Source organism: Anopheles ziemanni, chromosome 3 (assembly GCF_943734765.1).
Source record: "Anopheles ziemanni chromosome 3, idAnoZiCoDA_A2_x.2, whole genome shotgun sequence".
NCBI lineage: Eukaryota > Metazoa > Arthropoda > Insecta > Diptera > Culicidae > Anopheles > Anopheles ziemanni.
The window spans coordinates 54,451,282-54,478,515 of NC_080706.1; the positions used below are offsets into that span (position 1 = coordinate 54,451,282).

At 44.1% G+C, this 27,234-nt stretch overlaps 2 protein-coding genes across 2 annotated transcripts in view; one reads left to right on the plus strand and one right to left on the minus strand.

The window, feature by feature from the left end:
• The window catches only part of LOC131289121 (cadherin-89D-like), a 38,161-nt gene extending 16,090 nt beyond the window's left edge, over window positions 1-22,071 (minus strand). Inside the window, exon 1 of the mRNA XM_058318326.1 lies at window positions 22,002-22,071. Coding sequence (XP_058174309.1) covers window positions 22,002-22,071 — 70 coding nt within the window. The remainder of the gene's footprint in view (window positions 1-22,001) is intronic.
• On the plus strand, window positions 10,336-11,575 carry LOC131289123 (uncharacterized). Its single transcript, XM_058318327.1, has 2 exons — window positions 10,336-10,377; window positions 10,472-11,575. Exons 1-2 carry the CDS (start codon window positions 10,336-10,338, stop codon window positions 11,573-11,575), a joined length of 1,146 nt encoding a protein of 381 aa, XP_058174310.1.
• Window positions 22,072-27,234: the final 5,163 nt, after the last annotated feature.

The window sequence follows — 27,234 nt, forward strand, 5'->3', positions numbered from 1 at the left end:
TTCATTGACAATCTATTTGTGTCGTTTGTTGTTCTATGACGGCATGAAAAAACCATCACATCATCCCTTTCGCAGGGTTTATCTATCCCTCAGGTGGCCTCCACTTGCACTTTCCCGCTAATCCAGATCGCCGACCTTTATAGGGCGCACCGCAACAGGTGGCAATTAATGGGAACCCATTAGTTCGTTCACACTTCCTTCCGTCCGCAGCCGATTTGCCCCTCGCCCCAACGCCCGAGAGTGGCCCGATGGCCGTCTTCCTGACCGACCACATTCATGATCGATCAAGACTACCTTGTATTTTTTGTTTGCACCGCCCATCGAACCATGTGCGCGGCGTGGCTACTCGGGCTTACCCAGTCCGTCCCAGATACGCCCCGCGAAGCAATCAATCAAAATTCTTCATCACCGAAAAACCAACTACCGGGCGCCCGGCGCAGTGTAACGGCGGCGTTTAGTACTCGTTTTCTTGTCGGTTTAAAGATGGAAAAAACAGACACACGCGCACACACTCTAGGGGAAACGAAACATTAGCCCAACGTGGCGCTGCTTTTCGGCCAATTTTGGCAGGGAACGGCGGGATTTCCCTACTGGAGAGATTTTCTCCCGGTTCTGCCGCTGGTGTGTGACCTAGTTGCCGCGTTCGGCTCGGTCCGTTGCCGGTGTAAAACAATGTACCGGAACGTGATGCGTATGGTAGGAAATAATCAAATTTACTCCGCGTCGGAACCGCATGTGCCTGATGGGAAGTCTATGGCTGTGTTGGTTTTTTTTATATTGGCAATGATTGCTCTTCAAAAATTAAGATCGACGATTGAGTTTAACGTGCGTGAATGCGAAATAAACTACGATTTGGTTAATAGTAGCAGAAACCAGCCAAACTTTTACCGTTCTATGTTGGAAGGTTTGGGAGTATTTTTGTCTGAAAATTTCTATTGCCAATCATATACTTTCAACAAAATGATTTTCTTGTTATGTCTGAAATATTGGTTCTTTTAAACAAATGTTAAGAAAAGTGCTCCGAAACGAGGAGAGATGAAGAAACGTTTCTGTAATTGTATACATTAACCATGTTCTATGTTGAATTTGTCTAAAAAAAACTTTCGGTTCATTTGATCTTTTTGTAACCTACTTTCAACCATTTAAGTGGAAACGGGGAGAAAAAGAACAATAACCACACAATGTTTCCATCAAAGCCATAAATATAGATTAACCCTCGTACTTCAATACATAACATTGAAATAATATTATTCTACTGCGTAAACATTGATTACGCGGCAGTTTACATAAGACCTTTTTTAAAAGTTTACATGAAACCTTGTGATTTTTGTCTACACCTTGTTTTTTATGTGTAAAGCAAAATCCCGCCCGCTAGTGTTTTTATTGTTTTAAGGTAATGGGATGCAAACACATGCACACACAAACACTCATAACAGAAGAGATCTCCTAGTGAGGCTATCGTAGATGAAAAACACTTTTCTTCATTTTTGTTTTCCTTTCTCCTCAAGCGTCAACAGTGTTGTGCGTGTTTCAGCTACCGATAGCTTTAGATTAAAACCCGATAAACCTCAAACCACATGTGGTGAGGTGGAGTTTAAGGGCATAATGGAGTCTTCACGGAGTGGAATGGAAAGGAATGGGAAGCAGATCCCCTGAATGGAGTCACCCGGGGAGTGAACTGCCAAAACGGGGAAATTACCCTGCTCACTACGCTCTATTAATAAAGGCCAACATCACCGACCGAGCAAAGGGATTGTAAACCATCCGACGGGTGAAGTGAAATGGGAAAACACTTCGTCGCGGTGGTTTGGAATAAACGGAACAAAAAGACAACATACACTTACACACACAAACACGTACCGGCACAGCATGAAGGATGCCAAGGAAATCCCGGAGATCGCTTACGCTCCTGGGGCAAAGGAAACCCGGCACTCCCGGTGGTTTCACGCCCCAAGAAACCTGCTTCTGGAGGCCGCGGATGGGGTCGAGATGAAAGAAAGAAAAATATTTGGACAACCAAAGGTCGAGCATAAAAGGAAAGCCGAAGAAAAATGGGTAAGAAAGAGCAAACTCCCCGGCAGGGCCACCAGCAGCTGACTAAACTTCTCTAGACAAACAATCATCTTCGACTGCATGCCTTCCGTTTGGGTTCGAACACCCCGAAGTGCGAGGGCGAAACTCTTCGAGATGAGAAAATGAGGGAAAACAAAAGACACCCATCGGAGACACGCCAGCGGTAGGAAAAAGTGAAAATAGCTCACGGAGCAGTTTTCCTTTTCTCCGGAGGAATCTTCGACCGGCTTCCCTGGCGAATGAATGTGAATTTCGGTGGGAAAACGCGACCGACCTGACCCACGGTGCGCATAATTGATGTTTCGTGCGTGGGTTAACCAGTCGGGCGGGTGTCAAAATATTAACCTTTCCCGGTTACCACTACCTGCACTACTTACGGTGTCAATTGTGCGGTTTACACGGCTGCCTTTTTGTAGAGATTTTAATCCAGCGCGTGCTAATGAAGCGCACCAACAAACGGACCGGGAAAAATAATAGATCATAATTATTCGGCAAGATAAACAACCACCAACGTGATGGTACAGTGAACTCTTTCTTGGCGGTTGATAGATGCACGAGTGTGAATTCGTGACTAATTTGGTGGTTTGCATTTGGTAATGTATGGAAATTTAGGCGAGCTCCTGGGAAACCTAGACACTTAGTATGTCCAAATGGTGAAATTATGCGGCGACAGGAATTCGGTGGGTGTATTGACACTTTCTCAAAGAACAGTGTAGATCCAGGAGAGGTAATGAATAATTGAATTGAAGGCTGGTGTTGAACAGAATAATTTAAATACCCCATTCTTGAACGTGTAGAAACTAGATGTATTCGAGCGGATATTCACTTGCAAGCATATAATGCAACTACTTTCGTTCTTATGAATATACAGGCAATGTGGTGATTACATTAAATAAAACATTGAAATGTTATTGAGAATAAAACCATATTTTACCTGAATGCAAAGAACTAAATTGGTTTGAAGATAAAAATCATTGTTTCTCGATTAAACTAAGAAACTTAGAAAGAAAGGCAAAACCTTTGCTGAAAAGATACGTTATTAAAGGAATTCTAGTTTATTTTTCTCTATTTTTTATCTCAAGAAAGCATATACAGTTATTTCCATCTTAATCTCCAATGTTGAACTGTGGTTGAACATGTTGGATTCTTATCGATGTTGTGAAACAACTGTAACCATGCTTCATGAAACCACTCAGTGCTTTCCGAATTATCAAAGAATAGCAAAGCCTTTGTTGCAAGATCTAGAAGCTTTATACTACACTTAACTTAAAAAATTCGTTACATTAATAAACAGCTTCTACATCCAAACATTAATTAAAAGATAAACATGTTGTCCTTTGTATAATATAGCTGAAGAGTGCATACAGTACATTCCAATCCTTAAACGTGCAAAGCAACAAATTTTTTGCTATATTAAACAAAATTTCACTATAAAAAAAGATAATTAGAAAAACTTTTTGTAATCTTAGCTCTAGTTTGAAAAATATAAAATGTAAACTGTCAATGGAATATAATGGTCCTATTGTCCCGGTAAACTCAATTTAGTCAGTAATTAACTTACAACAAAACATGAAAAATTTATATTCCCTCTGAAAGCATTCATTAAACATATAAAGAAAATAGTGAACATAGAAACTAATTAAACATCACTCTTCAAAACACCTTCAGCAAACTTAAAATCTACTTCATGCTTTGTCTCGTCCGATTGATTTATCCTTCGATTAAAACGTTTGTTTTCCCGTCATCGGTTCCATTTAACGTGCACCATTATTCAATTCAACTTGTTGAGCAGTTTTTAATTCAATGATCTAACGAGAGCAAGAAAAAACACTCTTCAAAGAGGAATGACAGCACACTCGGCTTCGAAAACTGTCCATCCAAGTATTGGATTGTCATAAAGCGCCCGGGGGCATGTTCAATTAAAGGACACCCCCGCCAGCCCTGGGGAGAGGTTATCCAACTTGGTGGTGGTAGGGTGGAAGGTTGTTAAAACATTTAACGAACCTTTCGTGTAGCCTCCCACACCTCCCCCGCAAGTGGAAGTATTTTTTATATGTTTGTGTTTCCCCGAAGTCCGGACATGATTTACGGCACGAATCCGACCGGCAAGTGGGCGAGGGGACATCATGAATTAAAGGTAGTCCAGTTTTTGTTGTGATGGGCAAACATTAGAGCTTAAGTGCCCCAGGTTTTGGATGGCCGTGCCTGGGATGCTGCTGTTTGGTCCAATTTTTATTACGTTTTGCTCCACGTCCCTCCGTCCAGCGCTCGCCGCTTTGTTCAGCAAATATGGTGGAATAAATCCACCCGGCGATGAGGCGAAGGCAAAAGATGACGAACCTTCGTTCGTTGGCCATCCGCAGCATCAACAAATTAGTGACCCGACCATGGTGGTGTATTAAAATGCAAACAGTAGGCACTCGCAACGACACCCGGGGGGAATCACAAACAGCAATTGAGTTTTTTTGAATCCCCCTTCTCCGTCACCGCATCTTCCCATACAGTTCGAGAAAAAATTAGGGTAAGTGGGGACGAAGCTGGAGGATCTTAGGCGCTGGTTGAAAATTGTCAAGTGTTCGCCAACCGGGTCGGACCAAGGTTGACATAGCCCCGACTCGGTTAATGGAAAGAGGTTTTTAAATGGAATGAGAAACGAAGGGAAAACAAGACCCAGATATGTTAACAAACGTACCGACAGTCCAGACAGAGTGTTGAAGTGGTTCGCGACGGAAAATTTGCCATGCCACGATGACAAGCGTACATTAATCGACCGATTAAACAGTTAACCCCAAGCATGCGTGGGTTGTGTTAATGGACGATGGAGATATGTTTTTTTTATCGTTCAGGTTCAAATCACTCACGTTAATCCTTGAAAACAAGATGAAACGATTGACCTTGCTCGGAGTGGGGCACCTGTTGGGCTTTAATTTTCCCAAAGTAAAGGATTACGGCTTAATGTTAAGAGAATACTAAAGGCGATGGATATAAATCCCGTTTCGTCGTAACACCGACGATGATAAAGTACAATCTGTTCCGGTTTCGATACGCGGACAGTGAAATCAAATGTCATGGCGAAAATACAAACTGTTGGTCGATTAAAACGGCGATCAAGAATTTGTGGATTGATGCCGTGCTCGGAAAATCCGCTCAGTTGTAATCGATTGCGGTGCGTACCCATGCTCTGTATGTATCCATTTTTTTTATCGATTACGAGCAGAAGCTGGAAAGCGCCCTAAAAACTGCTTGGATTCTTCCAGTACGCCCTCCAATCGGTCGATTGCCGCTGGAAACGGTATTCCGGTGCGAGCGTTGATCGAAACCATCTTCGCCCATTTTCCCAGTTTCCCATTTTTCCCATTATATTTGCCCCAGACCGATCGACCGATTGGGGTTCTTTTACGGGTGCGGTTGGGGTTTTCGATGGATGCTGGCGTCGCACAGGATCGCACACACGCACACAATCGCGTACTCTTGTTTTTGTTTTTGATTGACTTGAAGCCCCTCTTTCATCCATAAAGCTGATTAGCTTGCCCAAATGGCTGTTGGTTTGAAGGCTTTTTTTTGTTGAAAACAACCCCTTTTGGGATTATTTCAATAATCTCCCTGACTAACCTTCAAAATTGATTGTTTTAAACGTTCGACGAAATTAGGAGCATCTAGCTAAGAGGACTTTAATTTACAGAGAACTCCTGCACTAAGCTCGTTAATTTAACGTAGATCAAACAATTCAAAACGGTTGATCCATGTTTGAAGCACATCATGCATTGAAACTAGATGTGAGTGTCATAAACTTCGTTGAAACTATTGATCAAAATCTGTTAGGTAGTGTGTGGTATTTTATAGTAATGGATTCGTTGGAAATTGAAACTTTATGATGCAGGTGCCTTATTTTCATATGGGTGTAGTATGTGGATGTCATTGATTATGATTGATTGATCCTATCTATCCCATTGTATTGTTGACAATACTTTCTAGGGCTGGCAAATTAAACTAATTAAAAATTCTTTATACCTTTTCCTTAGATGAGTGTATCGAAAACTCTTTCATACACATTTTCTAACTGAAGCCAAGAAGAAGAAAAAGAAGAAGATGTGGTGTCTTTCATTCAGATACAAATTCATTATTTTCATCATTGCTTCTTACACGTTTATAATAATAGCAGCCCTTTTTAATTAATTTAGAACATCAAATAATTTTTTCGACAACATCCGTATCTAGCGAAACCAATTTAAAGCGTATTCTTTCTCCTCCTGCCGTCGCTGTCATGCCTATTTTCTGGTTTTAATTTTCAATAATTTGTTATAATTCTATTTGAACTCAAAAGTGTTATTTGAAAATGTGCAAATTGGCACATATTACCTTGCTTAAGAATATTTTCGTTAGACTTGTTTTCATGTATAAATAACAAATAGTTTTAAACATATTTCTTAGTTGTAATTGTTCTTTTTATCTAATGGCGAAACAGAAATGAGCCGAGATGAAAATTTGATACGAATGTTCTCAGCCTACGTTTGAATGAAACGACAGATTTAAAGCGATAGAAGTGCAATGAACACAAGAAACTTTAAAAATAAGGTTAAGCGAAACATCACATAGTTCCGTAATGCAATAGCAAAGTGTGTAGCAAACTTTGGACAATAGATTGTTTATTGTATTTTTGGCAGAAGCCAATACGTGTGGTGTAGAAACTAACTACAGCGGGAAAACTCTTACACATCACATGTGACTTTTGATGTCTCCAATCTAAAAGGGTAAACAAGTTAGACTGCCAGTAAATTCATTCGGTGAAAGACTAAGTGTCTAAAATGTCGAAAAACTATATAAAAGAGAACGAAAAAAGGCTTTGCTTCGGATTTTCGTCAATAAAGATTTCAATTCCCGGCCTTGAACCGGTTTGTAGCTAGATTGGGGTTTCCTTATCGTTGATTTGACAAAACCAAACGAGCCCAGTACTAAGGAAGAAATATGCCGGAACCCGGTGAAGTTAGTTAGTTTTCATCCAAGCATAGCTCTCGTCACGTAATACACACGCACACACAGCCAAACGGCACAATGCCGCGAAGGGAAGGAATCATTACTTAATTTTCCCCACATGACGCTGTGCCGTATGATGTAAACGGATCGATCGATAGCGATTCAGTCCAATCGTCACGTGCATCTTAAAACTCACGTTAAACAATAATTTCCTCCGGCCGACCCCCCGGCTGCGCTGCCGGTTCCGAACGGGTTTCCTTCCCATACGCGATCAAGCGCGATCGTACCGAGCGATTGCGATGGCATAACAATAACATCGGGAAAATGAGGGGATGATGAAGAAAATAAAATCAATCGAAGGACGAAAGGAGAAAGGTGGCGAGTAGGGTGCATTTTACTGTTGTGTGCCAGCCTGCCACGGGAGGGGAGGGGAAAAACAAACTCGAAAATCAGCTCGCACGTAGCCGGTCAAGTGTGAAATCATAATTTTTTGTTTGTTTGTTTTTCCCCAACCCCGCCGCCCATCCCAGGTGGAAAACCCTCCCATTTTCCGATGGGCGGCACCGTAAGCTGCGGCTTTCCGTGTGACGTGATGGGCTTTGGCTCGGATTCGATTTGTTTCGCTTTGTTTTCAGCATTCGCTTGGCATTTCGCTGTCGCGTACAAGATCGGGTGGTATTTGGCATTTTCGGTTCGCTACCACGTTGTCTTTTCTCTCTTCCTTTCCCTACATGTGCTGTTTGTTTTGCGGCATTATGTCTGCTGTTAGATCCTCTGAAAATCGCGTTAAAATACGACAGGCCGATTTCCTTTCACCCATTCCAGTCCGTCCTCACTTTCACCGTTGCACCGTCGCACCCGCGTCTTGGTTGTGGTTCAATATTTCGCGACTATCCATTTAATGCGTATCGCATCTTGAAAAACCCTACCAGTAGGTTAAATCAACAGGCCGGCAGCGTATTGCACAATTATTTAAACAACACCTCGCACCCAGGATGAAACTGCGGTGTGCGATCATCGTGGATCCAATGGAGCATATTTGGAATCGATTACCGGATCTATGAACGGGGAAAGAGGCATAAACGTCGATAATGTGTGACCGAGAAGGAAAAGGTACGCGTACGAGAGAAAAAAGCATACACCTCGACACTGCCGCATCCAATACGGATTGCATCAGACCAACGATAGTCGATAATCGTTGAGTTTCGATCGATCACATAAGTGATTAGTTAGAGGATGCAAAAATGCGTGCCGAATAGTTGGGTATCGCTTTTTTTCGGGATGGATTAGCGAACTGATGGAGCAATTTGGAAGCGAACCGGAAGCGTGGTCATGATAAAGTCAGACCGTTTTGTTTGAAATGTATATTTAATAATCTTCGAAGCGGTGACTGAGCATCACATAACATGAAAACAGAAATGTGATGCCGTTCGAAATAGCAGCGGAAATGTTAAATTTGCAGTTGAATGAATAACAGCTTCATTTGGATTCGAAATCGTTTTTTCTCGCTTAACCAAATGTTAAACATACGCTGCCATAACACACTTACACTTGGTTTTTGCAGGACTATTTAAAATAAAGATAAAATATGCCTTCCCCCATTGCCTCGGAAGAACTCGAATATGGTTAAACAAGTCCTTGTGAGCTACAATTTTTCCTGAGTATCTAACCATCCGTTTGATAAAACAAGTTGTATTAAACAAGATACGACAATGAAAAGGAAAATGGTCATCATTTGGAATAATGCTAGAGCTTAAAATGCTACATGATAGGATACTTCGCAAATCGGCGTACATCACGCCAGCCGTCACGGAACAATGAACATGATTGCTCCGGTGAATTGACAAAGATTGTCCTTCCAATCCGACAAAGCGTGTCCCCCGTGCGCTACCAGCAAGGAGCTGGGAAATGAACCGGAAAACCCAAATCCCACCATCCCCCGGAAAAGTACCGGTCCCATTTGTCTGCGGAAGAATTGTCGGAGGAAATCAATGTAAATCGTTCCCCGCACTCTATACCACTGGCGACCGTCGTTGGCGTGCTTCGCTTTCATCAGGATTCATGGGCACAAGTTTTTCGTAAGTGTTTTTTCCTGCGGTCCATTTTTATGTTCAGCTTGGCATCTGTTTTCGGTGTCCAGTCTAGGAGCGCACGGTGCAGGAGAAGCTGTCTTGGGGAAACAGTCCCTTCCGATAGAGGATGAATTTATATGATGTAAAATGAACTTTTGTGTTTTAAAGTGGCGCATAAATTTTATAATCCAGAACAATTAGACGTTACATATATGCGAGATTTTCTACTAAGCTAGACCGCAATACACATGTTCGCACCCAGTAAATCGCTGTGAATTTTAGGGCAATAATATGTTGTTAAAGGACTAATCAACTTACATTTTCTGAGATATTTTCTATTCTCGTATTATAACTTTTCAACATGTGTTTAATGGTGTTTAATTTCACCTGTGCATTTTCTCAAATTATTTCATTTCAACAAAGCATAACTTTAGTTTAGATTTTCAATATTGTGATCCACCTAGGAGATAGATCTTCATTCTACATGAAGAACATATTCAAATTTGTAGCTCCTTTAAAATAATGAAATCGAAGTTTTAGTCTCTCATATGAGTACCAAATAGATTGTGTGATGAATACTAAGTTGGAAATGTTTACTAAGAAGGAACTGTTGGCATTGGTAATTACTGTACGGTTATGTACGCGATTCATTAGGACTTCACCTGCGTAATAAAAATCAGTTTGAACCGGATTGATAGAAAGTTTTTCTATGTGATTCCAACATGTATTCCACGTCCATTTCCTACGTATCTTCGAGTATGTGTGTCATCTCGCTTTTGTTGATCACGTTCATCTGTTTACAAACCAAGAACGGTAGCCATGGTTGCAAGTATTGTGCCATGCGGTAGGGAAATAAAAATAACCCTGACAGACCGACCGTGCCCCCCCTGTCCCCATGGTGCTTTTCCCCAGCAAATCCTCGAACATCGTTGGCACAGAGGCCTTTATTTGCAAACATAAGATGCACCGTGGCGGTAGGCATGCGCTTTAGATAGCAATCAGTGTATTGCGGTTACGTGAGTTCTCAGCTGGTGTCAAGTGAACTTGACATTGACGCACTTATTGTTGGACCGACGCGATGTGGTAGTTTCTCGGAGTTTTCTTAGCTTAAGATCGTATGGCAAAGGCGATTGTGTGACGTGATATTTTGATCCAGACATCCGGAATGTTTCACACGATGAGTAGAAACAGTGTTCAAAACCTCTGCATAACCAAAATGTGCGAAAGTGATCTTCATTTCGATGATCTTCCGTTCGAAGTAAGTCACCGACATCAGATGACGTCTCGTTTGCGTCTTGCGATCACTGACAGCCGTGATTGTTTGTTTGTTTGTTTTTCACACTCCTCCGCAGCTGATGTGCGAAATTTTCGACTACCTTCCACTGCGGGACGTCAAGAATGCGGCCACCGTCTGTCGGCGCTGGAATGCCATCATCTTCTCCGAGGTGTACATCCATCGCTTCCGGCTGCTGCTGAACCTCGACCAGTCGCTACCGAAGCTGAAACAGATGGTTCAGCTGTTGGAGTCGAGCGAGCGCGAGTACTACAGCGTGGTGCTGCGGGCCAACCTTGGCAGTCCGCTAACGGACGCCCGGTTGCGCGTCGTCAAGCTGATGATACGGCTGCTGGCGCACTGCGCCGAGTCGCTGTACTTCAACATGGCCGACTTTCGGATCGAGTCGTGCGTGTCCGAGCGGTTGCTCCGGGGCCGCAAGCTACAGATCATCGACACGCGCGCCAAATACATCCCGCTCGGGATGGGCCTGAAGGAGTCGATGCTGGGAGCGATCTGCGAGTACGCCATCGAGCTGGTCGACCTGGTCATCGCCGAGATGAACATCGTCAACCCGCGGGCTCTCGAGCCGTTGTCTTCGTTGCGGTGCCTCAAACTTCTACTGATCAGCGACTACTACCCGTACGTCAAACCGCCCGCTCCACCGATCGATCTGCCCAACCTCGAGAACCTCTCACTGATCAAGGTGACGGACGAATCGTGCCATTACTTTCGCGTGAACAATCTGAAGCGGTTCTTCATCCACTCGACCGGCACGGACGCACCGCGCACCATGGACTTTATCACGCAAAACATCACTAGTGTCACTCGGCTCTGCCTACACTTCACGGCACGCTCCATCCAAGCGGAGGTTATCTTCGGTTGGCTCGATCGTTTCCCACACCTACTTGCCCTAGAGCTGGCCGGCGTTGCCCTACCAGTGGACGTCCTAAGGCTACTCAGCCCCACCAATCGCATCCAGAAGTTAATATTCGTCTCGTGCAACCTAGAGACGATTCTAATGGACGAACTCCCGGCCAAACTAAGCCGGCTGCGGATGCTCTGCTTCGACGGGTGCTCCCTGTTCCACAAACAGTCCGGTTTCCACCCGATCCACTACGACGACATCGAGCAGCTGCGGCAGGCACTCCCACGGTGTCAGATCATGCTGGACTACGAATGACATCGCAAGGCGCTCCGATATCTTCTTTCTTCCGGACCGCACAAGCACAATTGGCCATCGTCCCTAAAGCGTGACATAACCGGATTTATTTCTCAACGAGAAAGGCGGTAATCTTTCGACACAAAGGTTTTCTTTGTAGCACACTCCGTGCGGTACATTTAACCCACAAGCATGTTTCGACATTCGAAATGCAAAAGCTTCCGCACACCGCCCTCACGGAAGAACACTTCAACCGAATCGCATCTCTGGCTTCGAGCTGCTGACATTTCTCGTGTGTCCCATTTGTCCCAGTACGTTCTGTTCGGTTGCAAGTCTCGCGTTCCACAACAGAGACTAAAGTCGGGCACAGGAGCAAAGCGGAAAGAAAACCCCATCAAGTGGCCGGACCGGATCGGAGACAAATCCTCCCATTTTTGTCGCACTTGACGGTTCTGGTGTTATCTGCTGTTGGAGTAAAGGCGAGGCCAGAATAAGGCAGAAGACCAAATCTTGAATATACATACAGTCGGTTGACGGCGCTTTTATGGATCCACTCTGTGTTGTGTGTTTCCAGTTCGTCTCTTTGAAAAGGATATCGTTTTTTCAACGGGATTTTCGGAATGTACTTCTGCGTAGTCCTGTTTCGTCACTTTGTTCGTTTCGTTTGCATACGCCTTCATCATCAAGCTGGATGCATTTTCAAACATCATTAACCGAAAGCGAGTACGCTTCTATATAAGTGCAATTCGCGCCAACAGCATATGCCTTCCGACGGCTGATGCGGTGTCTAGTATCGTTCAAAATCCTTCTTCCACTGTGTTTTGTGTGTTCCCACATGTTCCTTTTCATTTTGTCGTGCAATTTGCCACTTTTTCGTCCGAAAAATCCCCGCAATAAGTGTAGATGGGTGGTGTCAGCTTTCGGAATTGTCTTCTATGCGCACCGTGTGGTGGAACTATTTTTTCCTTTTTTTTACCCATATGCCTTTGACTGATGACAAGAAAATTCGACAAAAGAACTCAACTGCAACAATCGATTCCTTCTTTGCACAAGTGGAAAGCATAAATTGCTATCGATATTCGTTTGTATGAGCATCTATGATGTCCTTTCATGGCGTGGTTCAGTTGGAAGCGAGTATTATTACTTTGTTGCTCCAGCACGGTTTTGAGATGTTCAACCAATTGCTAAGACGATTGTGTTTTGCATTCATCTGTTAAAGAAAATGTAACCAATACTTGTCTTGTATTTTGTATACTCAAAACACATGTTTTGGAAATCAGAAAAAAGGAATAAAGTTTTCGTTTGAAGTAAATACTACTTAATAAATTTTCGAATCTAGTAAGTACAAATCCGAATTAGTTCACCATTTTGATAACATGCAGTTTTAAAATAGCAAAGGTACTAAAACTATTCATAGTTTGAGGGAAAATCAAACAAAGAAATTCTTTTTACCTTGTTAATTTATGTTTAAAAATGTATCATGTATTATATAGTTACTTATTGTTTATACAGCTGTATGTTTGTCTTTCATTAAATAGCTCAATAAAAAGGAAGCTCTATCAAATAAAGTTCTCTTGTTTCTTCCTCTATCTTGTCCATATTAGTGAATTTGAGTGAACATCAAACTGAAGCGAAATTGTGCTCGCCTCGTTATTGTGAATCCATTAAGCATAGGGAAAAGGCAGATGGAAATGCTGGCCGACCAGCAGCATTTACGCCATCATTCCGAAGATAACCTTGCCTTAAATACAGTGACTCGAAAGTTTGTTGCTTCACGTACCTGTTTTTTGCATCCTTTCAACTGTTTCCGTGCTTTAATTACAATGTCTTTCCGGTACACCAACGCGGTAGAGCAAAACAAAAAAATAGAAAAAGAACTGAAAAAACTCTTGCGAAAAGTAAATGAGCGCAACTTTGCATCCTTAGCAGCAGCAAACGTTCTTGGCACACTCGTGTGGAAAACTGCCTCGAGGGATGATGAATTTCCCCCCAAAAGAGGATGAGAAGATGTGAAATAAATGAGCGAATGTGCTTACATTCCGAGCTATCGTTTTTTTTCTTTGCTATTCGCTTGACTCATCGAAGGGCTCGAAGACATCCGAAGGGCCTGACGATAACTGAGCAGTGGATTTTCTTTTTCCACTTCTTTTCATTCATTCGATGTAGGTCACGGGGGAATGATGCTGGATTGCTGCATGCGCACGGGATGGCGAGCGAAAGAAAAATCAGTACGAACATTACGAATCATCACACTAACGGTCCCACCCGTGAGGTGTGGCACTGGCATCTCCCTTCGGCCTAAACGCTTGAACTGCGGAAAAGCCGGTCAGCGAGGTCGCTTCTTGGAGGGAGAAGGAAAGCTCGAGAAAAACGAACCCATTGGCAGCCGGATCTGTTGGGCCTGTTGATTCAACTAGCACGAGAATGCTCGGAAACCTCTGTCCCAGCCTCTGCAGTCTTTCCCCGCATGCCATCGGTCATCGTAATAGAAACAAATACAAAAAAGCATAACAGACTCATCTCACTAATTCGTTCCGATGATGGAAGGAAATCGTTACCGAAACGTAACGTGCATATTTTGTGTGTTTTTCTCCTTCTCAGCCTCTTTGCCGCGGAGAGCTGCCTAATCGGGAGTGGAATGAAATATCGTCCGGTCTTCCGGTAGAACGAAGAACGGAGGAACGGCGGGAAAATCCGTTCCATTCATCGCCACCGTATATCATCGGCTAATCGTGGTAATGATGGCGAATGCACTCGAACGAATGGCGTTACCCTTCGTTCTGAAGAGCAGATTCCCCTTGTTGCTCGGGCGCGATTAAAGAGGTGGGAATGAAAAATATTGACGAATCGGAAGTGAAGAAAAAAGTGATGCCACCATCAAGGCCCTTCTGGCAAATAGCGATCATCGTTCACACCGGCAACAACGGTCGGTGTTAATGTAGTGGAATATTTCACCGGCACTTTTGCGAGGTGCTACAAACCACTTATTTTTTCTTCTCACAAGCTCAGCTTCAAACGGCTGGCGGTCCGGTCGGAACACCTCGATTACATTGGTCGTTGGTTGGATGTTTTTATTATAACTCTTTCTTTCTCATTTCAAACGGGCTTGAGCTAACCCCCTTACTCGCGTTACCATCAATCGCGCCTTTTTATGATCTATACCCGCCAGTCTCTTAACGGGCGCGGGTTCGTTAGAGGATTTGAATCCCCGGTTTTCGGAATGGCAGACGGTAGAAAGCCAAAAACACATAATCCACGCACCGAGGTCGGAGGTTTATTACAAATTTCGTTATGTACATAAATTTAACCCAGTTCTCAGGTGTGGAAGGCGCTGGGCGAAGCGTAGCAGAAGGCCTTGCTCGGCACGCTGAGAGTCGCGCAGACACCCGGCAATGTTCAGAATGAGGAAGTGGGTTTTAATTTTGCGCCTTTCCCACCGGGAGTTTCGCCACCGGCCAACAGGGTTTGCAGTGGTCATAACGAATATCTCGCGATGGCGAGAGTGCGTCGCGTGTGTTTAGAGCCACTTTTCCTTTCGCTTGGCCCAACAACAACAACAAAGACAACCCCGACGAAGAGGATGACGACGATGTGTGTCCATTTGTCACCAGAAGTGGTCGCGCGTAGTTTGGTATCGGGTTCACTGGGGTTTCTGTACCGTTCTGTATGTTTCAGCCACCCGACAGTCCAATGGGCTAGGTTGAAGGACGAGACTGAAGCGAGAGCGTTAGTGCAGGACGTCTGTGGAATGTTGTTCGAGGAGACTGAGAGTCGTAAATTGCTTACACGTGGGAAGACACGCGGGAGCTCGGAGTCGAACGTTTGACGGTGCGGTCAAAGAAACACACTGGACGGTTGTCGTTTGGGACTGGGGATTTTCGAAAGCGTCCAGAGAAGCAAGTCGAGGTGGACGCTGCTGACGATTTGGCGTCATTACTGAGTACCAGTGTCTCCACCGAGTGAACCGACCGCATGGAACCTCTTAACCGGGAAGAAAAGTATAATGAGCCGCGGTTCGCAGGAAAGTGCGACTTTTCGCCATGAACTAATCCATTAAAGCATGTTTTCTCTCTGCATATTGCAGAAACCGTGCGAGAAACAGAATTATACGTTTGAACTTTTTTTTACAACACTTATGAGTAATAATTCCTAACGCGTGAAACTTTCGGTTCAGTCATACATGTACTGAAGTATAAAAAAAAACACTATGTTTGGTGGTCATCTCATTAAGTGTGCAAATTATCTTATATGATGTGTATTAATTCAATTATTTGAGAAAGCCTACATTTTAATAGATGAATTTTATTGGCTTGAATTGATATCGTGTTTTTGTGACGTCAGTTTTTCTAAAAGTATTTACAAGCTTTCGCAAAGAACAAGATGTTTTATTAAACTTAAAACTAGTAACATGCAATACGTTTATATTTATACAAATTAGCTTGGATACATAATAAATAACATTTTCACCTCTTTACCACTTGAACTTTTTTTTTGCCACTAAAAAATTTTATTGTTGAATACATAAAAATTAACATTCCATTGGATGTGTGAAAGTTATGCATTCACATTTGGTAGAGTTTTTCAGCCTTAAGAAATAAATGTGATTGAAAAAGTACCTTACCAGTCAAAATGTCCAGTAGTTCTAGTGTTAATATTTTGTTTTGGCATTCAATCTGAGTCTTTTAATAAAAAAATACGGATATCATAAAAATGACTTTCAATTCACATATTGAGTCTTTTCGTCTTGATATTTGTTCGTCTTGAAGTGTAACGCATGCCCAAAAATGTGGGACAAGAGCCTAATTTAATGAAAATTGATGTTGCGTAAAAATTGACCAGCGCTCCGAAAGAATATCTTTTGAAGACTCTGACATAAAACTTCCTAACACTCTTATAACGAAAGTCAAAACAAACTTCCTCTCAAACATGAAATAAATAGCACAAGAATAAATTTTGGATTTTGGCGAAACAAATATTACATTACAATGTGATATTGAATCTACTATCGTGTGCAAGTTTCCAAATATCAAGCAAAGCCATGATTTTAAGTACACCAGTTTAATAAGATGGTGTATTGAAACGGAAAAATAAAATGATGCTTGGATTAGGATTCTTTTGAAACAACATAAATTATTCTGCAAAAAAAAAAAATAATTCACATCGACATCTCGAATCGACAAAAAGCCGTTTAGTTTCGCTTCTCCCATTATCCAATAACTTTCATCAATTTATAAATCAATTATGAAAATGGTACCATCATCGGATCGGAGATGTGAAAATTGGAGACATTATTAGAACTTTTTTTCACTACCATTCATTCACATTTTCCTTCATCTCACTTCGTCAGCGTTAAAATATTTCGCTTCACGTTGGCACCGAAATTTTCCTCAAAAGTTTCCCACTGTACTTATCATCCAGTTTTCCACCCAGTTCCACCGACAGCTCCGAGGGTGGGGAGGCGGGAAGTTTACTTTCATCCGTTAATTAGCAGTAACTTCGTTTCGGGAGGCACTCAGCGTTCACTTCTTCACTGTCGGTGAAAATAAAACAAAGCGGTGGTACAAGTAACACAAAAGGCACGCTTGAAACAAAAATACGAAAACATGAAACCATCGCGGCCTCGCCAAGACACATTAGAAGCGCGACCGTTTGTGCCGGTGCGGCTTGCGTGAGAGGTAATTTGACAATGAAAATGAAGGAACAAGGTAGGGTACGGAGAGCACTGCAAGGGACGTGGGCTGGCAAGGGAAAATGCTGTAAAATGGGAAGTATTAAAATTTGGAATCGCGCGTCCGCGAAGTTGGCAAGTATGGTCGAGCGAAACTATCGCTATCGCCACTATCTGCACCTCGTTAGTGACAATTTTTGGGGCGCATAAGACGCTCGCAAAAACCGCTTCGCGAAGCGAAAACGGAGCTAATAATGGGCCAAATTATAGCTTTCCTCGTTGGGCCCGGGCTCGGCCGGTGAAGACGATGAGGAATTTCATTAACCCAGACTTCGGGGGGACGCACGGGTTGTGACAAATTTGCCTTTTTGCAGGGCGCTCGCTTTGCGTTTTCCCGGTGAAACAGTTTGCATGTATGACTCGGTGGCGTATGTGACCCACCATTGAAGCGCCTGTGTTTGAGAAAGATGAAGCGAGAGAAATCTTTTAGCCGGCTTTTCCACGCTTCCCCAACCAAACCCACCGAGGGTCGTCGCGAAGGCACCTTTCGACCGGTTCAGATTTCTCGAATTCACAATGGCATCAGTACATAAACACATGTGTGCGCGCCAGGAGAAGAATTCGCAATCGGTAAAACAAAAGGACCATATCGGGCGACGGATGGGAATGGAAAGCTCGAAGAAGCCACGGAGCATAATGGGTGGGTGGAGAAAGACAATACGGCATATCTGTAATTATGAACACCTGTCTACCCCGCCCGGGACCGTTCATTCTTTTTCCTTTCGCACGTTTTGCCCCGTTCATCCTCTCTTTCCCGCTATCGTGCTTGGAAATTCTCGCGCGCCTTCGCGAGTTGCGAATCAATCATCGCAATCTTAACTTTCTCCCGGGTGGTGGGTGGGTTTTGGGCAGACCCGGCAGGCAGTCCGGCAGTACTTATGGTACTTTATTTTTAACCATTATTTATCGCAGCAGCTGTGCAGGCGCTAAAAACAGTACGTAAACTTACTTGCACGCCATTCCCGTTCGCCGTTTTTGTTTCCTTTTCTGCGCAAAGGAACTCCCACACCAAAGGATAGGCCGTTTTAAGCAACTCCACATACGGCCGATTGTACTCAACGCCTTGCCCGCGGTATGCATTATAAAAGGCACAGTAGCAGCATCTTCGGCAATCGTAATAGCATAGCACCGTTCTAGGCGGTGTATGTGTTGATTGTTTTATCATCGGCATAAGAACGGGGAGTACTTTTCGATAGGATGAAGAGGGAAAATTGACGATGTGCGAAATTTTCATAGCAGAACTTTCAAGCTGAGTGGAAGTGGTGAAGTCGAGAGCGAAACCAAAACGAATTAGTTACTTTACGGTAGCTTTAGTTTTGTTATCAACTAAGTGGAGGAACTAATAAGGCTTCCTGGATATGCATTTTTTGCTTGCTATGATTAAAAGACATAAATAGAGCTTATTACAGTCATATTTTACGCTATAAAATAGTGTCAAAATAGTCATATTTTTAGCTTATCGTTTATCATACATGTTTGTTTAGTCAACACAAAAGAGGATTATTTAATACTTCTTCTTCTTCTTCTTGGCGTAACGACCTCTTGGTCATGCCTGCCCGTTAAGGGCTTACGAGACTTGTTTCCCTGTTGTACGTGGATAGTCATTCCTCTCGTGCAGGGGAGGGTCCGGTCTCGGTTGGGATTCGAACCCACGTCGTCGAGGTGGTGAGCCCCGGCGCTTATGGGCCGATTTTCCAACCGGCGCTACCGCTCGGCTGTCGCGGATTTAATACTTAAGACCCTTATAGACTAGTGTCGTGCTTAATGAATCTTTTGGCGAGATTCATTCATATGAATCTTTCACCTCAGATCAGACGGATTCATGAATCTTCAAACCTTATCTGTCACGAATCTCCAGGATTCTTTCATTGTCGTGGATTATGCGACCAAATAAAAAAGAGCAGATCCCCCTACCCATTCTTAGCTCATCACTTTCCAGCCTTTGGGATTCATGAAGCTCTCATCAAAAGATTCATGACTCCCTAAAAAGTGAAGAATTATTCAGATTCAGGAATCTCAATCGGAATTACACAACTCTATCATAGACCCAATACGTGTTAAAGAAAACATAGATGTAAATCTTAAAGTTACTACACTAGTAACTGTTTTTTTCTGCAATGTTCATTTTATCTAGAGTAAACTTTTCTTCATAAATTCAATAGAAAAGAATAGAATTTAATACATTATATGATTACATGCAAATAATAATCAGTTTTTGTGTAGAAATATTTGAAAAGATATATCGAATTTTAAAATCGACTTATTAAATATACTGAAAGACCAAAACTGAAGGGAAAAAGATTAATAAAATTTCATGCTATATACTTAAAATGATCTCCCGAAAATAATCTATATTCATTAATCTTCATCAAACAATCTCGTTAAAAGGTAAAGGCCCATGTGATGCGTTTCAGTTGAAGATCAGAACAAGCCCAGTGGCACGTTCGTTTCCTTCCAGCATGGGTCCAATTTCGATGGAATAAAGCGCCTCAGCACGTAAATACACTGAATTAAACCGTACTATTTATCACGTCTCACAGCTCCACTCGGCCGGGCAAGCATAGTCCCATGCTAGTCCTTACTTAACTGAATGCGGGAAAACTCAGAACACTCGAAAGAACCCGTAATTTCGATTCTTCCCAACCGTTTCGTCCGCACGGCAACTCCGGCCAAAAGCCAATACCGAGCCGATCGAAAGTAAACTTCATGATTAGAGGTAATTGAATTCGAAGGTGTGTATTTTAATTCACTTCGCATCCATCCGGACCGCTTTTTACGCCTCCTTCTCGCTCTTCCCGAGTGTTTTTCCTGCGCCGGTGGTCTTGACGAGGAATCAAACGTAAGAACGTCAGTCCAGCAACGAGATCCGATGGCTGGAGAGAAGCCAGGCCCTGCCAAGCTTACGAACGGTTCCGTTACGAGCCGGAAGGTGGCAGATGGAACGTGTGAGCTTTAGCGGGACCGTTGCCACTCGGGAGAAAGTAATTAGTTTTCCAGTGGATAGTGCCTGCCCGTGGTTGCCAGCGCCCGGTCGGCTTCACCTTCGAATGCCAAGAGTGGTTTCCCAAACTTCCCGTAGCATGGGCCTTTAATGTAGCCTCTGGATCGCGCGATCGATCTATCGATCGATCGATCGCCCGGAACGTGCGGCAACGAGGAAGAACTAAGCGTACAAATATGGCGCAACCCTCGTGCCAGAAAACAACTCGTCCATTTTTCGATGATTGGGCGCGAAAGATAAGACCCGCGCAAACGAACAGAGTAATATGATTGCGATTGAATTGTGCAAAGTTTAAATAATGATGATGATGATGGTGTTGATGATTCGGCTCGGGGAGGCTGGAATGTTCTCCTCTCGGTCCCCGGAGCCAGAAGGTGAAAGAAAACGGTTTGCGAGGATGTTTTTCTTCGGTTCATTGAACTTATCCATCAGGCAAAGCTGCACCATTTCTCGCTCGATGATAATAGTTATTGTTCTTTCAAACACCGAAAGAGGCAAGAGATTCTCCTTGGTGGCGAACTAATCCGAGCGCGGCATTATTTTACCCCGTGAAGGAAAACGCCACCCTCGCACGGGAGAGGTTGACAATAAAAACGCGGGCGGAAGCGACAACACGTTCTGCATTTTATTTTGATTACAATTCGTGTCGGAGTGTCGTCCACATTACTGCCATCGTTTGTTTCGAGCATTTTCGTCTTCCTTTTTTCCGTAGGTGAAAAACCGACCCCTGAATGGCTTCATCGTCCTTGCAGCCCGCGGTGTTGGGGAAATGTGTTTGGGATTTTTATTTTCACATTTGACTTCCTCCCTTCCCGGTCCTTTTTCATGCTGCCAGTGTGGGAAGGCAAGCGTTTTCCGTGCAACGAGAAAAAGGTGGAGCTTCCGAAAAACGAAATTAGGAATCTACGTCGCCGGAAAACATCACGAAAGGGAGAGCGGTGGAAATGGCGTCGGGAAGCGAGGGCCGTCAGCCAGTAAAAATTCCAAGGACGAAAACGGAAAAGAAAAACAACCATGGTAGCAATCCATTTCCATTTACACCCTCCCACCTAGGGAGGGCACGTGTGCAAGGGTCGCAATGTAGAATCGGGACACGGAAACACGTGGAAAATGATTGTCGGCAACCCTCGGGCACTCGCGTACAGTATGCAATTAATTACGCACAATTTATTGCGTCTTCAGCAGAACGAACAACGCACGACGGAAAACGATGTTATTTTGTAGCGCAATTCCGAACGGTGCCGGGACGGAACCAGGAGCAACCTCGGCCCACCTCATTAGGGCTAGAGAGATCGCACCCGAAATGGGTCGCCCGGGAAGTCGTCCAGCATCCCCCCATCCGGAAAGGAAAACGAAAGATAAAAACGATCCAAGAGAAAACATAACAGTACTCCTCGGCCACCTCGGGGAATCTCGCCCGGCCCGGTCAGGGTTTTGCGATTCCGGTCCGGGATTTTCAGGAAACGCACACGCCGACTGTTGCCCTGGACTTTTCCTCTGCGCACCGAGCTCCAGCTCTAGAGTCTAGTCGGCGCTTTCCTGAGCCCGCACGGATGAAAGGAAAACGGGTGACACACTTACAACTGCCAACCGGACTGGACCGAACCGGGATGGCTTGGCGTCCCGAAGGGAACCAAGAACTGGTTTAGCGCGGTTTCGCGCGCAAACATCCACGCACGCTGGCCCCAATTCCGACGGGAATGCCGAGCGATACTAACCTTGATTCGGTTTGGTTACGCCTGCCAGCAGCAGCAGCAGAAATACCGTGATCCTGTTGACGAACTTCATTTTTGACACACAAACACAACCGCTTTGCTTACACGACGGATTTGCTTTCGTTCACCTTCCCTTTTCTTGGCTTATTTATAATCTTATTTTTACAATATTTTTTTTGGTATCGAGTCGTTTGGCGGAAGTAAACCCGAACGCCTGAGTAAAACACTAGGCTCATTCACGCTTCAGCCGATATTGCACTTGCACTGCCGCTGCGGTTAATCACCGTCGATCACCACGAGCCAGTTTCACCATTTCACTGCAGCACTTCCCGATTCGAGCGTCGGTTGCGCCATCGAAAGGGCCATATTTTTGCACAAACCCCAAATTTTCTCCCCAACTCTCATCGTGACGCCATCGTAAGGCTTCGAGGGGCTCAGAGATGCTCGATCATCGTGGACGCTTCCTTCGAATATCTTTTGGAACACCGACACCACTCGATTTTCCACCAACCAGCTTATTTTTCTTCGCCTCACACGTACGCACTTCTGCTGAGTAAACACCCCGGTGCGACACTTTGCTTCGGAACGATCGCGTAACTGCCTAACTCCTACCTTTCGATCGATTGCCCAATCAACAGGATAGTTTGCCCGACCGGCGTCGTTTGAAACAAAACGCACACTCGGGCGCCAAATATGGAGGTCTCTGGGGGGAAACACGACCCAGCACACGCCAGCCCGACAACGTTCCGCAAGCCAACTAGCAAGCCGGGAAATACCGGTGTGTCCGATCGGAACGAACGTTTCTACGCGAATGCTGCGGAAAGTGCCCAACAAAACCGGGCGAGCCACCCGGGCCCGCGGGATGCCGGGGAAACAACACCTCCGAGCCCACGAGAGTCGCGAGCGAAAAGCCTTACGCGCAGATAGTTATCGAGAGAAAGCGGTGGCGCATCCAACATCTCGCGAAGAAATGGCCACACAGGTAGGAGAGCTTGCTTTTCGGCTGAAGAGACACGCGAAGAAAACCGCGAACAGGTTTCTCATTCCGTTGGCGAAGCAGTTACGATCGGGGAGCTTAGTGGCTGCCGGTGGCCAGCGGAAACTCGCTTTTCCGACTTTGGAGAGTTTTGTGGAGGGTTTCTGTTTTCTTCAGTCAAGCTTTGCTGGTAGGTCCAACGCAGCTTTCGAGCTTTGGAAAACAGTTTTCCACCATTTCCAGCTAACGTTTTATCTGCTTTTGTCATACTTTACAGTAAACATAAAGCAAAAGTAAACATAAAGCATCAAATTATACCACCAGATAAATAAAATAAATAAGCCATCAGACTGTTACATGATAACAAAATGAGATAATAACTTAACGAGACGAACGCGTGGTTTTCCTAAGAAATGTAACGCTCATAAAGTTTGAAACAATTTAAATTTTATTTCATTTTCATGGAACCTTTTCATATCAAACACGAAAACGACAAGATACGGCATGTTTAAAAGTAAAATTTTATTAATGAAAATAATTTTGTACGTACAACTGTAAATTGATTAGTTCAGCTATATGCATCAAAATACTTGAAGGTATTGCAGAATGTTGTTAAAACTTGTCCCAAAAGTTCGGATCATCAGCAATTCTTCCGAAATAGTTCAAATTGCGAAAAAGCTATCTTAAATGGTATTTTATAGCTGAAAATAGCTTTGTCAGGCAAATTAAATGCAGGCGGGGAGTTGTAAGAGGGCGTTCGACAAATTAAACTTCAACTTAGATCTAATTGTATTTATTTGAAGCTGGGCTACATTTATCTTGCACTCGATTCGCTCTACAAATGACAATGAATGATTTCGCTAAATAACACTACACTTGTCAGCGTGCCTCTGCTTCCCATCCGAGTCGCTCCTACTTCTTCGGTACAAATTGCTCCGAGGGTACAATAACTATAATTACTTTCCATTTCCATTACCACCTTGCGGAACGCCATTTCGGACCCGATGCGTTTGCCCGATCTACATCCCAAGAAATGGCGGAAATAAATCGACAGTTTGCGCGCAACCTTGTGCCGGGTTTTTCCCGAGAAGGAAGCAAAGGAGCTCTTGGTGGTATTAAAAACCACGCTCCAGAGATCGAGATCTCGGCAGGAGCTCGCACTTTTGCTGCAGTCTGCTGGCGAGTGGAATACTTCCACACCGACCGAAGGATGCCATTTTAATGGACTTCTTGCCCACTGTTCCCGGCGATTTTCCCGCTTCCCGGCGGCGGAGACGAATTAATTGCATTGTCGTCTGAATGCAAATGAGGTTGATCTAAGTTGTTCCCGCTTCCTGACTGTATCCTTTATAGCCGGTTTGGGTAACGGTGGCTGGAAGAGTTAGTTCAAAAGAAAATAGACCAGCGAGGAGTAGGAAAACAAACCACACTCCATTCGAGCGTTTTGTGGACGAGAAATTCCTCCTCCCATGACATCGCGCGTAAGAAGAAAGCCTTCCAAAATGGGTGGTTTAGTGTCGGGATGGCGTACAAAGAAGCCAAACTTGATAAAGCAAGCAGAAAGGTAACGGGGTGGGACACTGGTGGAAAATATTTTCCCATCCACTCTGCTGCTGCTGCTGCCGCCGATAAGAAAGTATTTAAGAAAGTTTAAAATTTAATTAGCATACATGTGCTCTATCTTCCCGCCTGGTACCACGACGTTGAGGCGAATGGAAGCATTTCTCTCGGTTTGCCGGAAACGCACCTTTTGTACGAAATAAAAATTATCGCGACCTTTACCTTGCGAAGACGGCTGGGTGCGTCACGCGGCGTTGCCCGTCGCTGCCTCCCGGGAGAGTAGTACGTCACCTTTTGCTGCGCCAAGACGAACGCAATTACTGGCTTACCGGTAACGAAGAGTTATGGTACAACTGTTTCGGATTATAAGGGTGTCGCTCAGCTGCCGTCGCTGGCGAATTTGGTTCCGGTTAGATCCCCATTTGTCGGACGCATTATGGTTTCGCCGAACAGTGAGAGAAGTTTTGTGCACAGTTTTCTAGTGAAATTAAGCAACAGTAAAACCTGCAATATTTTCTCTAATCATTATCATTCTTCATTCAAAATGAAGTCTAGCTTTGTTTATTAGTAGTTTTTACCAGAACCAGTAATCGGACCTAGCTTAAGATTATCCAAAATATTTTCTTAGCTAAATTTATTCCACGAAAACGTATTAAACATATGTTTTTTTTATCGCGCGCAATGTTTATAACATGAACATAGTTTTTTGTACAGCTTGTTAGAGTCGATAACATATTTTACAAATCATGTTTTGTTTTGAAACCATTTCCCAATAGTGATTAAAATTAATAACTTGTTACATTTTCGATACCGGCATGAAGGCCAGATGGTACAAATTGGCATCATACTATTTTTACGGCTAACCGAAAATTGTTCAATTGACGAATTTTTTAGCTGTTAGGGTTTCAAACTATCTTACAATCACGGGCTATAAAATAAATACAAGCGGAATTTTACTGATATTAAATAAAAAAATTGATAATATAATATAAAACAAAATAGCCATTTCCTGGTTTAATACAGTTTTTTGTAGAGCAGTATGAGTGGGAGTGTTAGGTTGCACCCTTAGTGGGGAGATAGAGCTTTACAAAAACTTTACAAAATGCAATTTAAAATATGCTGATGAATAGTCTTAGTAACCCGCATTTTATGCATATAACATTCGTGGCATTTGCAGCTGCAATTTATTTATTTATATTAAGTTCGTTTGAAAAATTTGAATCGTAAATTTGGTGATACTCTCTCTTTTTTTATGCTTATCAAAACAAACATAATAAGACACACTCAAAAATATTCCTATCGATCCTAAATGTTGCTATGAAGATAGTAGATTTTCCTAACCATTCAAACAATTATTTTAACCAGATTTCCCAGCTACGCATACCCTTTGTTCCAGTCCGAAGCACTACCGCGTAGGACGGTGAACGATGAATTATGGTGATGCTTATCCGAAGAATCAAGTGAAAGAGAACCCATTCCTAAGCTACCGGCGGAAGATGCGCGAAGAAGCTGCGCAAAAGACTCCCATCATGAAGTCCTAGAATAATTTGCAAACCGTACCGAACCAGCTAGTGTTCTACAGAAACGGAACGGCCGCTGAGGGTCGGTGGGGACAGAGATGCTGTCATTTTGGCGAAAATAAGAGTGCGTATAAACAACCACCAGCCGAGCGCTCGCAATTCCGTGCATGAAGGCGAGCGAGCGGTAAAACAGTACAGTCAACAGGCTAACGAAATCCAACCAGCAAAGGAACAACACACCGGGAGGAGAAAAAAAGTCATCATAATACGATGCTCAAAGGATGTTGTTTACTATCGCCACGGTTGCGAGGAGGTTCCCACAAGCCACACTCTTGTGGCACGTGCCTTTCGCGGGGGACCACCAACATCCTCGCAGCTCAAAAAGATGATGCACGTTAGGCGGTAGGGCGAAGACGGGTGGGTGGAGAAGGAAATGGAGGGAGATCAAGCGATAGGAAAAGAGGTTCACATCATGGGCAACAGCACTGTTGGTCCCGTGCGGCTTATGCGTTTCGGTTTCGACTACGCAGCAGCCGAAAAACCCTGCCAGCGGCCGAATGAATTATGATGTGCGGTTCTGGCATGGGCGGACTGGGCCCCGAGCCTATCCGTAGTTGATCTCGAGCGCTTGCTATCGGGTCGCAACATCGGTACGGTTCGCCTCCCTCGCAAGGGCCTCCTTTTCAGCCTCTTCTGCACCCTCGAGCACCGCGATTGGACGGGATAAAAATGTCAGCATAACCATTGAATAGAGTCTAATTATGCGGGCAGGCTATTTACGATGTTTGGATTCCATTCGACTGCTCACAGAGCACTGCCCTTGTCCCCGTCGGGCGTCCCGGTACAGCGTTTGGAGTGAATACTTTAATTGAGAGGCTTGTTGGCCGCCCGGCCACACAATTGGTCCGGTGAGAAGGCGAGGAGTGAGAATATGTGTGCCGTTCGTCCACACACGGGCCTTTCCAGCAATGGGCATGATACTCGCGGTGATTACTTGTAGCTCGGTGTACAGCGTTTCCCCGGGGAGTTGCCGGACATGTCGGAGGATGGTGCGGGAAGATAGCGTCTAATCCGTACGCATCGCGTCCTTCGCTTCTAAAAGAGTCCCCGCCGCCTCCCAAAAACGTTGCCTTTAGGGACCGGAATCCAAGCCGCGATGTCACCGTTAATTTAGCCCGAT

Excerpts from the sequence above, each read along its gene's own strand:
- LOC131289123 (XM_058318327.1), top strand. The coding sequence starts at position 10,336 with ATGTGCGAAAGTGATCTTCATTTCGATGATCTTCCGTTCGAA. Across the intron at positions 10,378-10,471 it reads TCGATGATCTTCCGTTCGAA|CTGATGTGCGAAATTTTCGA; the intron begins GTAAGTCACCGA and ends ACTCCTCCGCAG.